The following is a 13,273-nucleotide window of genomic DNA, read 5'->3' as shown; positions in this document are numbered from 1 at the left end:
CACCTAGTGCAAGCACCACTCCTGCATTGGCATTACTTGTTTTCAAGCAAATTAAGAAGCCAAAACCCACCACACTCAAAAACATGATGATGAAGCTTCAGAATCAGCCTCTTTTCTCACTCACACTTACACTCATCTTCCTTTCCCATTGCACCAAAATCATATCCCAAGCTCCTGCTGCTGCTCCGGCTGCTCCTGCCTCTCCAGCTACCCCAGCTGCCCCAGTTGCCCCAGTAGCCCCAATTGCCCCAGCTGCCCCATCAATTACAGGGCCAGCAGTTCCAGCACCACCAGCTGATGCCCCTGCACCTGCAGGCCCAACCAACATCACCAAAATCCTTGAAAAAGCAGGTGGCTTCAATGTCTTAATCCGCCTTTTGAAAAGCACCCAAGTAGACAACCAGCTCTACAAACAACTCAACAACTCAAATAGCCAACTCACCGTTTTAGCCCCCACTGACAGTGCCTTCTCAAAGCTCAGCACAGGCTCACTCAACTCTTTGAGCGATGAGCAAAAAGTCCAGCTCTTACAATTCCATCTGATCCCAGATTTTCTCACAATCCAAAACTTCCAAACTCTCAGCAACCCAGTGAGGACCCAAGCTGGAGATGGATTTGAGTATCCTCTAAACATTACCACATCAGGCAAGGCAGTCAACATATCAACTGGTCTTGTCAACACCTCCATTTCAGGTACTGTCTACTCTGATAGTCAAATTGCTATTTACCAACTTGACAGTGTGCTCCAGCCTTATGGTGTTTTTGCTCCCAAGCATCACCCACCTTCACCGGCACCGGCTCCGGTGCAAGAGAAGCCTAAAAAGACGTCATCATCTGATGACAGTCCTGTTACTGAATTGACGAAGTCTGGTGCTGTGCCTACTCTGATCCCCAAATTTAATGGCATTGTCTCCATTGCAGTTGCTATGGTTGCTGCTGCAGCATTAAGCTTTTGTTGACAAAATTGTTTGTAGGGTAATAATTGTTGTATTGCATGTCAGAAATGTGATCTGTATGCGAGATTAATACTGTTTTGTTGCACTTCATTGGGTTCTTGTTTCGTTTTGGTTTTTTTTATCTGTAATAGTAATTTCATTTGCATTTCATCTTGGGCTTCTGTTTATTTTGAGAAACTTGTGTAAATTCCTCCACAAAATGAGTACATGGGTCTTTTTGATAATTCATCATTTTTCACTTTTGGAGTACCATTTTGAATGTATTTTAGAATAAGAGTGATCGTGAATGGTAAACTAAAAACGAAAAACTCTAACCTATTGCTTGTATTCATAAAAATTCAAGCTATCCTTGTGCTATAAAAATAGTCTTAGAATCAATCATACATGAAATCATACAATACATAAAAAGAAATGGGAAAAAGTAGTAAGTTCGGTCACAATAACATTGTTTTGACAACATGACCTCTTTAGTATCATGAACCTTTGAACTCTTTTTTTGTTTTCGGAGAAATTATGTGATTGCATTCATAATTTAGTAAAAAAAGCCACTAGTCACAAAGAGCCATAACAATAACTGAACGATGTAACATCAAAATTAAGACAATTTGGTGCGTTTCTATTAATAATCACGCAAGATCGAAGAAACTCTGGCATAGGCATCCCAACTAAGATTGCAAACTCTGAATAATAATAAAAAATGATATAAAGCTTGAAAAAATCAAGCCATAACAATACAAATAAAACTCTCACAAAGGAGAGGTGAAAAGCTCTCACAAAAGGAGATGTGAAAACTACACAAAGAACTCAAAGAGTCTTTACGACTTATTTCAAACTGAAAGAAACTGCAAAAGGGATGGTGGTGGAGATCCGACGCCAAAACACAAGTGGAGATTTGACGCTGTTATGCAACTGACTGTGATGGCTAGAGGAAAATCATAATAAAACGAAGATAAATAGGAGAAGCCTTCTGTTTTTTTTTTTTTTTGAAAGAGAGTTCTAGAGTTTCTCAAAAAAAACGTCATAAAAGTCGCAAACCTTTGAACCTTCGATATAAGTTATTATTTTCGCTCATTATACCCAAAAATCTGTTTCTATGTCATGGCTAGAAAATTCAAGACTACATGAAGAGAAAGACTCCAAACAAAATGTAGTCAAAATAGATACTCTTTTTAAAAGAATTTATCAAAGAGATATTTTTTTTAAGTACAAACAATAGTTTAAACTGCAGGGAATGAGGATTTCACACACATAACTAAGATGTCATGGAAGCATTGGCAGACCCAAGAATTTTTAGCGAAGGTGCAATACCAAATATCCAATTATACTTATAATTTTTTAAAAATAATTGACAACAAAGTATCTTTATAATTTAAACAATACCAATGTTATTCATAAATCATAAATAAAATAAAAAACATTACAAATAACCTACAACTTTTGTTGACGAGTTTTCATATCATGAAAACGTCGCATTATATTTTCATTACTAATACAAGCAAATGGCGTCGCATTATATTTTGAAATGGCAGTCCATGTTTTCTCTTTTTTATTTTTTATTTTTAAAGCCTAGTCCAAACCGCATCGTTTTGGTCAGAATTAAAATTTTATATATATATATATATATATATGCACAACGTGCAACTGAAGCAACACAGACTTGGTTTCATTTAGGATTTTCGTGGAACACCTAGAATGCACCTTCGAAGTTGAGTAGAGATGCAACAACTTTTCTTGACAGGACATTCCCCGAATTCCTCTGAACCTAAAACGAATCCTATGGAATTCCTGACATCACACCGATGCCGGACTCACTTCTGAACTAAATCCTCTTTTCCAAAATTAAGGAAAAAGAGTACGAGACTTTCTGCCAAAATTTCGGCAGAGCCTCCCCTGTATATTGAGCATTTCCCAAATTTTCAACCTGTTAAAAATCACAATTTAATATCCAGAATTGGCAACACACATCGGATACATCATATAGTTTACATATAGGCCTCCGGCCTTCAAATGATTCGAAGCAGAACATTAGCAATGCTCTTAAATCAAACAAGGAAATTAAACGATGCAATTAGTGAATTCAAACTAATTATGCATGCTCATTGTAATCCATTTAATATAACTTCCTAATTTCCATCATGTGACGTTTAACATCCTAATATCTGCACAGGTAGTTTAAGGCCTCAACCCAAATCGTATAACATTCCAAACGGGTTTTACCCCTACTTTGATCATAACACACTAACCCAACCCTCCCTTAGTCAAATGGGAGTATGAACAATTATCTAATCACACCTCGGTTTCGACCAAGTTTCAGGACCAACGACAAGGTCAGAACTAAACTCAATAAAATAATAATAAGTAAATTTTTGTCAGCGGCTGCACCTAGGTAAAAGTCCTAGGCGGACAAACCGCTTGTGAGGGATCAAGTCACACGTAATTCTTACTAAAAAAATTCATGTTCCAATAACATACAATCCATTACAACAATACAAAATAGTTAATTCTATAATTATTCATTTCCCTTTTTCCTTAAATCACAACACACCAGACATTATTATTTTAAGCATCAATCTTTCCCCAATATAGTAAAATAATCCCTTTTTCCTCTCCTGTTCTTTTACCACACGTCGGAATTCTCCAATGCCACGTGTGATAATTCATAACAAATCACAGGGTCTCACATGCCGGAATATTCCAACGCCCACATGTGAGACCTAATAATCACATAATCTTCCCATACGCCGAAAATTCCAACGCCACGTGTGAGACCTAATAATCACATCATCTTCCCATACGTTGGAAATTCCAACACCATGTATGGGAAGTGTCTCATACGCCGGAAATTCAAACGCCACGTGTGAGACCTAATAATCACATAATCTCTCATACGCCAGAAATTCTAACGCCACATGTGAGACCTAATAATCACATAATCAGACCTAATAATCACATATTCTTCTCATACCTAGGAAATTCCAACGCCACGTATGGGAAGTGTCTCATAATCTTCCCATACGCCGAAAATTCCAAGGCCACGTATGGGAGGTGTCTCACACGCCGGAAATTCCAATGCCACGTGTGAGACCTAATAATCACATAATTTTCCCATACGCCGGAAATTCCAACGCCACGTATGGGAAGTGTTTCACACTCCGGAAATTCCAACGCCACGCATGGGAAGTGTCTTACATGCCAGAAATTCCAACGCCAAGTGCAAGACCTAATAATCACATAATCTTCCCATACGCCGGAAATTCCAACGCCAAGTATGGGAAGTGTCTCATATGCGTGAAAAACTCAAAATCATTGCTCAAGACTCCTACTCTAAGTGTAACACTCTATTTGGAGTCGCTTTTGTTCTTGGGCCTACCCCAAAGAGTGACCGAAAGTGGCCGGAATAGCAATCCCAAAATTTGCGAAAATCCAATTCCAAAATCGAACTACCTAGGCTCAAAATTGATAAAAACCTATCCAACCATCAACTAAATCATGAAAAATAGGTGAGAAAGCATACCTCACTTGCTGAAATTGGTGGCCGGACGACAGCGAACGAAGCCGACGAAAATCGAGTGAAAAATCGGCCTTTTCTCAGCTTTTTTTAGCAGCTGGAATGGCGGCCGATGTCGGGGAAGGGCCAGGTCTTGACGCCGGGGCTGGGCCGGTCCTTTTGGCACCGGTCCCGTCCATTGCCGTGGCCAGCAGTCGGAGTTTCAAAGAGAGCGAGAGAGAAATCAGATTTTTATCAAACCGTTTCCGCAATAATTACGATTGTGCCACTGGTGATGTTTTGCTCGTACGTTACAGCTCCGATTCAAGCCCACTACGTGTCTATGGACTCATCTCGCGTGCTCTACGCAATGGTACATTCGAAATTCCCACATTCCTTCCTGGCCAAAAGTCAATTTTAAACCTAATAAAATATTTCATGGGCAAAATGGGCTTTTATATGAATAACTTAATAATTAAAAATTTATTTTGGACCGGGTCATTATATTTCCAGCAAGGAGAGGTACAACTGCACCCTCTTGCGCCTTAATAGGTTCACTACTGCATAGAGGTTTGAACCTGAGACCTCTTGTCTACAAGTCAATACCATTTTCCACTAGGCTAGACTCCCATTGGCCAAAGAGAAACTTCATTACATAAACTTCAACAATACAGTAAAAAATATCAACATGACATCTAAAGCACCAATCTCAAGAGGGAAACAAACTAACATGCTAAAAACAAAACTAAAGCGGACAAAATCCGCACTAAAACTATTAGCACACATTACCATAATTAAGCATAATTTCTAAACAAATCCCACAAACCCAACATAGCTGAAACCGTAAAGCAACTTGGAAGCCTAATAAACCCAGCCACCACCTCCTGAAGAAGTGTCGTCACGACCACACCCATCACCTCATAAAATCTTGAAGCAAGAACAAAATCCATAACAGATCTGGGGAAAAGATGGTTTCCAACGATATACCTGCGCATAAGAGTGAACACATAAAACAAAACAACAATCATGCCAAAGAACAATTTGGTGATTTACAGCAAACTCCATCAAATACGATGTAGAATTGAATTTAGAGAACATGAGCAGTGTTAGAGAGCGAATTTTGGGTGAATGATTTCATGAGGAGAAGGAACTTTAATATGAGCATGGCTCAACAAAAATCACCACACAAGGGCTTTCTTATTCAAAATGCCCCAGTAGACTTATTCACTAACCTAAAATAAAAAAGCAAGAAGAGAGGAATACGAGGAGGGACCAATGACGCTTCTTCTTCCTCCCCCTCTATAAAGTTTTTATTTGGGACTCACATAGGGAGAAAGAGGCTAGGATTAATCAAAATAGAGACTTGATAATTGCATTAAAGAATTTTGACCAAAAAAATTGCATTAAAGCATCACCATCTCAAATTACCCAAAACAAAGAAAACCATCTATAAAAAAATTATTATTATTTTATCTAATCAAAGTGTAATCTTTTATTCCTTACGAGAACTCTAGTTACATCCCCATCTTAACATCTCATATTTGTATAAGGGATAGAGAGACTGAGAGTTTGAGAAATTATAATCAAAGGTGCTGTTAAAGAAATTTAAAATTCACTGAGTACACTCTATTATTAAATTATTTATTAAATTATTAAATTATTTTATTATAAAATGACTAAAAAAGATATATTGAATTATGAAATAAATATAATTTTAATAAGTACACTCTACTCATCATATTCAAGTCTATTTTCAGAGCTTGATTCGAAACATATTTGAGATACAAATTCGAAGTTTTTAAAAAGTTAATCAGCCCCAGCAATCCCAAAAACAGCAATTTGAGTTAAAAAAGAGTTGGGAAAAAGACACTGAAAAAGCTGAACAGTCGTGTGCGATCTTGGTAAGTTAAACAACCGGTGGTAGTTTAGTTAAAAACTTATCTTTTTTTAAAATTTTTATTTTATTTTATGCAATGTATCATGTCAGCTCATTACTTAGAGCAACCATGTCTATGAATATTCCATAGGAGGATAATAGAACCACGAAGAAAGCTCAAATGGCAGCTTACAAAAACAAATCTACCAAATAATGATCCAGCCTTCCTAAATACTCATGAATTTGGTTAAGGAGTTGATAGGAAGAAATTTGATGAAGATGACCAATTCATGTAAAATAGGGTGTACTTAGTATTAGGGTGTTGGTGTGATAGAGTTAGGGTGTATCATAGATATTTTTGGTAGTTAAATATGTTGTACTTAGTTAATTTTACATTTTAATTTATTTATTAAGATGTACTTATATACTCAGTTAATTTTAAGATTTCTTTAACAACACCTTAATCAAAATAAGGAAACTTTACGGTTTTTATGTTGAAATAAAATCAAAATAAATCATATCTGGAGTTTCCCTTAAAACCAAAAATTTAATACCTCTTAGATATCTTTCGCTGCAAAATTTAAAAATTAAAAACAATCAAATTAAATCGAATGCGGTGAGCGCGTGACAAGGGACTAGCGAGACTAGGTTAAATGAGATTGTATAGGACAATAGTAAAAAAAACACCTCACTCGCTATTCTAATATTGCGAGGCTGAAAAGGGGTTCGCAAAATAACACCCACTCTACATAGAACAAGCGAGTCCTGAGTCCTTTTTCTCTCTCGTTTCCTTCAGCATCGCCTCTCCTCTCCCTCTTGTTTCCTACTAAGGCAAGTTTTCTGGCCTTCTCTGGAGATGACCCAAAACTCCTATACCAGCCTCCATAACTTCTGGCCTTCTCTGGAGATAACCCACTCCGACTCCAAGGACAGCCTTCACCACAGTCAGATCCTTAGCTTGAATCAAACTGCTCAACGCGACCTCCACCATAGCCTCCCTCCACCGTCACCACCCAATCCATCAAACCGTAACAACCACCACTAACCCAATTGAACAAATCGAGAGTTATTGTGGTGGTTTGAATTATGTGTTTCAGTGTGATTTTGTTGCTGTTTTCACATGGGTTATATAAAACCAAGCATCACTAACACTCATGGGAGGAAAGGATGTATGAAGAGAGATGAAAGAGTGAAAAAATAAGGGACGCATGTGGGTGGTAGGGAGTCTGAGTTGGGAGAAGAAAAGTCAAGAAGAAGGTGGAAGGAAAAGTGTGCTAACATTTTTTTTATTTATAATCTTGTTTTAATTAAACATTAGTTTCAGATAATTTTAGGTTTCCTTTTATAATAAACATTAAAATATTAATGAAAAAATAAAAATTGAAAAGAAATGACACTTCATTGTTTATTTTATTCTCATATCCTACTACAATCTGTATTTATTTGGAAAAAAAAAATTGTATGTATAAAAAAAAGAAAAAAAAACTATTATTAGATGCATACTTGTTAGTTTATCAATTAACCAATAAAATTCAACTTTTTTTTCTCTATCATTTTCACTTATTATTAAAGATAATTCTAGATTTTTTTTTTCTCTCTTTTGGGACTACCTAAGCTAAAAGCCTTTTTTTTTTTTTTTTTTTATTTATTTAAAAAAACCCAAGTTAAACCTTGGGTTTTAAAAAGAGGGACTTTTTTTTCTTATAATTTTCTTTGGTAATTCATATTTATATTTATACATCACAACAACACTTAATAAAATTTTTGGTGTCTGTCTGAGTAATAATTTTTTTTTAGTCCGACACAGTACCAAACATAGGTCTTCACTAATTTTATAATCCAGCTTTTTAGTCCGATGCAACACCAAACGCAGGTCAGTACTTAATCCAGCTTAGGCCAATCCGAGCTAATCCAAGACAGTCCCAGAATTTAGTCCAGTCCATGACAGTCCGCCATACCAAACGACCCCTGGGTGTCCGGGCTATCCCCTAAGTTTTTCCTGTCCTTCCAACCTTAGACAATGAAAGAGTGCCACTTATGAATTTGTCATTAATTTTGTCGGTAATTGAAGGAAATTTTTTTTTTTCCTTCTAATTTGTAGAGAATATTTTACTTGAGCATTTTTAAAATTGTGATAGGTCTACGAGGGGTCTTGGGATCTAGCATAAATGTCATTTTAGTAAGACGGACACGACTTAGTTCAATTCAGATCACATCTTTAATCAACAATTGAATTGTCGCCTAGCCCTCAATTTGGATTAAATGGGTTTTGCAGAAAAAAAACGTTAGTGTAATTAAACCAAACTGGACTGAATTTGATAGACTTGGTTTAGTTTGATTTTGATTAATTTGAGGTGGCGACGATGTAGAAGAAGAGGCACTGAGTTGTTGAATCTACTAGAGCAAAGGTGACAACCGTCGAGGACGCATAATTTTTTTTTTAAAATTAAAAAATCAAACTAAACAGACTTGATCGGTTCAATTTAATCTCTTTTTTTTTTTTTTTTTTTGGGGTGTGCACCCTCTGTTTTAGAGCTTAACCGCCAACAATTTGGAAGGAAATCTTAACCCCAAATGATTACATAAAGCAAGCTAGCTAGTAGCTATGACACCACAATCTCACTACATTCATTCCCTCTCCGTTGGCAAATGATTAGATGAAAGCAAACTAGTAGCTCTAACACCACAATCTCACTCTACATTTCCTCTCTCTCACCTTCCCAACAAAGACAGACATGCTAACACTGAAGGTGGTATAACTGATCAAATAATTATCACCCTCCTCACCTAAATCCCTCATCTCCCACCACTTATAAAAACCCTCTCCATTCCCCCCAAAACTCATATCAAACACTTGCACAAAATATCAAACACCTTGTGCATGCAAGCACCACTCTTGCTTTGGCATTATTTGTTTTCAAGCAAATTAAGCAGCCAAAACCCCACCACACTCAAAAACAAGATGGTAAAGCTTCAGCATCAGCCTCTTTTCTCACTTACACTTCTACTTATCTTCCTCTCCCATTGCACCAAAATCTTAGCCCAAGCTCCTGCTGCAGCCCCTGCTGCTGCTCCTGCTGCTCCTGCAGCCCCAGTTGCCCCAGCTGCCCCAATTGCCCCAGCTGCCCCAATTGCCCCAGCTTCCCCATCAATTACAGGGCCAGCAGTTCCAGCACCACCAGCTGATGCCCCTGCACCTCCAGGCCCAACCAACATCACCAAAATCCTTGAAAAAGCAGGTGGCTTCAATGTCTTCATCCGCCTTTTAAAAAGCACCCAAATTGACAGACAGCTCTACAGCCAACTCAACAACTCAAATAGCCAACTCACCGTTTTAGCCCCAACTGACAGTGCCTTCTCAAGGCTCAGCACAGGCTCACTCAACTCTTTGGGCGATGAACAAAAAGTGCAGCTCTTACAATTCCATCTGATCCCAGATTTTCTCACAATCCAAAACTTTCAAACTCTCAGCAATCCAGTGAGAACCCAAGCTGGAACTGGATTTGAGTATCCACTAAACATTACCACAACAGGCAGTTCAGTCAACATTTCCACTGGCCTTGTGAACACCTCCATTTCAGGCACTGTCTACTCTGATAATCAAATTGCTATTTACAAAGTTAACAGTGTGCTCCAGCCTTATGGTGTTTTTGCTCCCAAGCATCACCAACCGTCACCCGCTCCGGCACCTGCACAAGAGAAGCCTAAGAAGGAGTCTTCATCATCGGATTCTGATGACACTACTCCTGATGTTGCTGAAGTGAAGTCTGGTGCTGTTCCTTGTCTGATCCCCAAGATTAATGCCATTGTCTCCATTGGAGTTGCTGTGGTTGCTGCTGCAGCATTAAACTTCTCTTGACAAAATTGTTTTTGTTGCAATTGGAGTTGGTTTGAATTTGAAGGGTAATAACTGTTGTTATGCATGTCAGAAATGTGATCTGTACTGTATGTGAGAGCAATACTGTTTCGTTGAAGTTCATTGGGCTTCTGTGTATTTTAAGAAACTTGTGTAAATTCCTCCATAAAATCAGTACATGGCTTCCCTTCATCATTCATTTTTCACTTTTTGAGTACCATTTTGAATGTATTTTAGAATACAAGTTAAACCAAAAATTTAATAGGAAGACAAATCACCATATTAAGTCTAAGTCAATAGTTGGTCGAAAGGCAAATCACCATATCAAATCTAAGTCACAAGTCTTCGATCTCATCCATTAATTTCCTCAGTATTTATTGATTTATTACTTGTTTACTTGGACTATTGACAAATTTTTCTTCAGTTATCTTTTTTCACATAGTGACTTTTGCTAAAAAAAATTTAAAATTTAAAAAAAATTGTTAAAATATATATTAGCGTGTGACAAGAGACTAGTGAACAAAGTGCTTTATTTATTTATCAATATGTGCAAGTTCAAGTGCAAGTTCTTCATTTGTTCTCTCTTTCTCTCTCTTAGACAATGAAAGAGTGCCCCACTTATGAATTTGTCCTTCATTTTGTCGGTAACTGAAGCCTTTTTGTTCTCTTGTTTTTTCCTTCTTCTTGTACATTTCTAAACAAATTTTTACTTGAGCATTTTTTAAAATGTTATAGGCATATAAGGGGTCCTGGGATATAGTATAAATGTCGTTTTATTAGGATGGGCCCGAGCTAATTTGGTTCGTGCTACATATTTAATCATTAATCGAATTGTCGCCCACCTCTCAATTTAGATAAAATGGGTGTTCAGAAAAATGTTGGTGTAATTGAACCAAGATTGGGCCGAATTTGATAGACTTAGTTTGGTTCAATTTTGATCAATTTGACGTGTCGAAGACATAGAAGAAGAGGCAATTAGTTGTTGAATCAAGTAGAGAAGAGGTGACTGCTAAAATTATAAGGGAGTAATTGTTGTGGGAATATTCTGTGTATTCTCCTTTTTATAGAAGATTATATTTATGGTATAATAAAACTTTGAAAGCCAAGTAAAGTAATTAATTCCCAATTTTATTTACAATAGAAAATTATAAATAAAGGGAAATCAATTACAATTAATACTAGAATTTTTGGAGTGCAAGGAAAGTCAACGGGTCTATAAGTCAAGCCAACATTTTCCCTCAAATTGGTGCATAGATGACGCCAATGTCCAACTTATCTCGTGAGTTGCCGAATGCTTTACCAGAGTTTGCCTTCGTTGATATGTCTACCAATTGATCTTCTGACTTAACAAAAGAAAACTGAATTTCTTTGGCCTCCAGCTTCTGCTTGATAAAATGTTGATCTACTTCAACATGTTCAGTGAGATCATGTTGAACCGGATTATGTGCAATAGATATTGCAGCCTTGTTGTCACAATATAGATTCATCACATGTGTGGGTTCATATCCAAGCTCAGTAAGCAATTTCTTTAACTAAAGGGTTTCACAAATTCCTTTGGTCATACCTCTGAACTCAACTTCTGCACTGGATAAGGCAACCACCTTATATTTCTTGCTTCTCCAAATAACCAAATTACCCCTATAAATGTGAAGTAACCTGATTAGATCTTATGTCAGTAACACTTCCTGTCCAATCTGCATTTGTATAATAATCAATATTTAGGTGATTGTTTCTTGGGAACATAAGTTCCTTCCCTAGTGTCAACTTTAAATATCAAAGGATTCAAAGGACAGCATCTATTTGGTCTTCACTTGGGGAATCCATGAACTGACTGACAAGGCTCACAGCACAAGCGATGTCTGGTCGAGTATGTGACAAGTACATCAATTTCCCCACTAACCTTTGATATCTCTTTTTGTTAGTGGGTACTTGATCAGGGTATTCTCTAAGATGATGATTATGAACAATTGGAGTATCCACCAATTTGCAATCTAGCATTCCTATTTTTGCCAACACCGATACATAATTCATTTGAGAAAGAAATATGTCTTGCTTTGATTGAGCCACCTTAATACCCAGAAAATACTTGAGTCCACTGAGGTTCTCATCTCAAACTTCATTGCCAAATATTCTTGAAACTTAAAAATTTCTTGTTTATCATTCCAAATGATAATCATATCATCAATCTAAATTATTATGACAGTTACATTCCCGTCCTGGTGCTTCAAGAATATAGTATGATTTGAGTTGCTTTACTTGAAACTGTTATTCTTCATTGCCATAGTGAACCGTCCAAACCATGCACGAGGTGATTGCTTTAACCCATTTTTCAGTTTGCACACCACACTAGTCTGAGTAGATGCATCATATCTAGGTCGAATGTCCATGTACACTTATTGTGTAAGTTTTCCATGCCAAAAATAAAATAATAAAATAATAATAAATAATAAAATAATAAAATATTCTTCACATTAAACTGGTGAAATGGCTAATTCAGGTTGGCTAGAAAAGACAACAGAATTCTGACATTGGTAAGTTTTGCCACTTGAGCAAATGTTTTTCTTCATAATCTATGTTTTAGGTTTGTGTGTACCCTTTTGCTACAAGTCTTTCTTTGTAACATTCAATGGATCCATTAGCCTTGTGTTTGATGATGAATACCCATATGCATCCGACTGTCCGTTTTCCTTGTGGCAATGACTCCAGTTTCCATGTTTGATTTTTTTTTTTCCAAGGCCTCCATCTCTTCTTTCATTGTTTGAACCCACTTCAGATCTTTCAATGCTTCAGTTACCTTGGTTGGAATATGTATAGCACACAACTGATGCATGAAATTCTCGACTGGTTCAGGAAATCTCTGAGTTGAACATGATTTGCAATTGGGTACTTTAATGTCTTGCCAATATAAGGAGAAAGATAGTTTGGTGGTTTTCCATAGTTTTCCATGAAATGTAATTTATATCCAATATAATCATCAACTAGATGCACAAAAGTAGTAGGAGTATTTACCTCAAGGATATCCTTAGGAGATTGGTCAGCCGATATTAAGGAATGAGAGTGGGGGTCTTCAACTTGTTCAGGTTCATCTTCCAAGTAAG

General features: G+C 36.9%; 2 protein-coding genes across 2 annotated transcripts; both read left to right on the top strand.

The window, feature by feature from the left end:
• On the top strand, nt 1-1,044 carry LOC117632336 (fasciclin-like arabinogalactan protein 12). The gene has a single exon (XM_034365781.1). It carries the CDS (start codon nt 84-86, stop codon nt 957-959), a length of 876 nt encoding a protein of 291 aa, XP_034221672.1. The 5' UTR covers nt 1-83; the 3' UTR covers nt 960-1,044.
• Nucleotides 1,045-9,185: 8,141 nt separating this feature from the next.
• LOC117632006 (fasciclin-like arabinogalactan protein 12) lies at nt 9,186-10,374 on the top strand. The gene has a single exon (XM_034365366.1). The coding sequence runs from the start codon at nt 9,201-9,203 to the stop codon at nt 10,176-10,178; it is 978 nt and encodes a 325-aa protein (XP_034221257.1). The 5' UTR covers nt 9,186-9,200; the 3' UTR covers nt 10,179-10,374.
• The last annotated feature ends 2,899 nt before the right edge of the window (nt 10,375-13,273 follow it).

Source organism: Prunus dulcis, chromosome 6 (assembly GCF_902201215.1).
Source record: "Prunus dulcis chromosome 6, ALMONDv2, whole genome shotgun sequence".
NCBI lineage: Eukaryota > Viridiplantae > Streptophyta > Magnoliopsida > Rosales > Rosaceae > Prunus > Prunus dulcis.
The sequence above is the reverse complement of the archived record's forward strand: the minus strand, read 5'-3'. Positions and strand labels throughout refer to the sequence as shown.

What these genes read in the sequence shown, in the direction of transcription:
- LOC117632336 (XM_034365781.1), top strand. Translation starts at nt 84, where the DNA reads ATGATGATGAAGCTTCAGAATCAGCCTCTTTTCTCACTCACACTTACA.
- LOC117632006 (XM_034365366.1), top strand. Translation starts at nt 9,201, where the DNA reads ATGCAAGCACCACTCTTGCTTTGGCATTATTTGTTTTCAAGCAAATTA.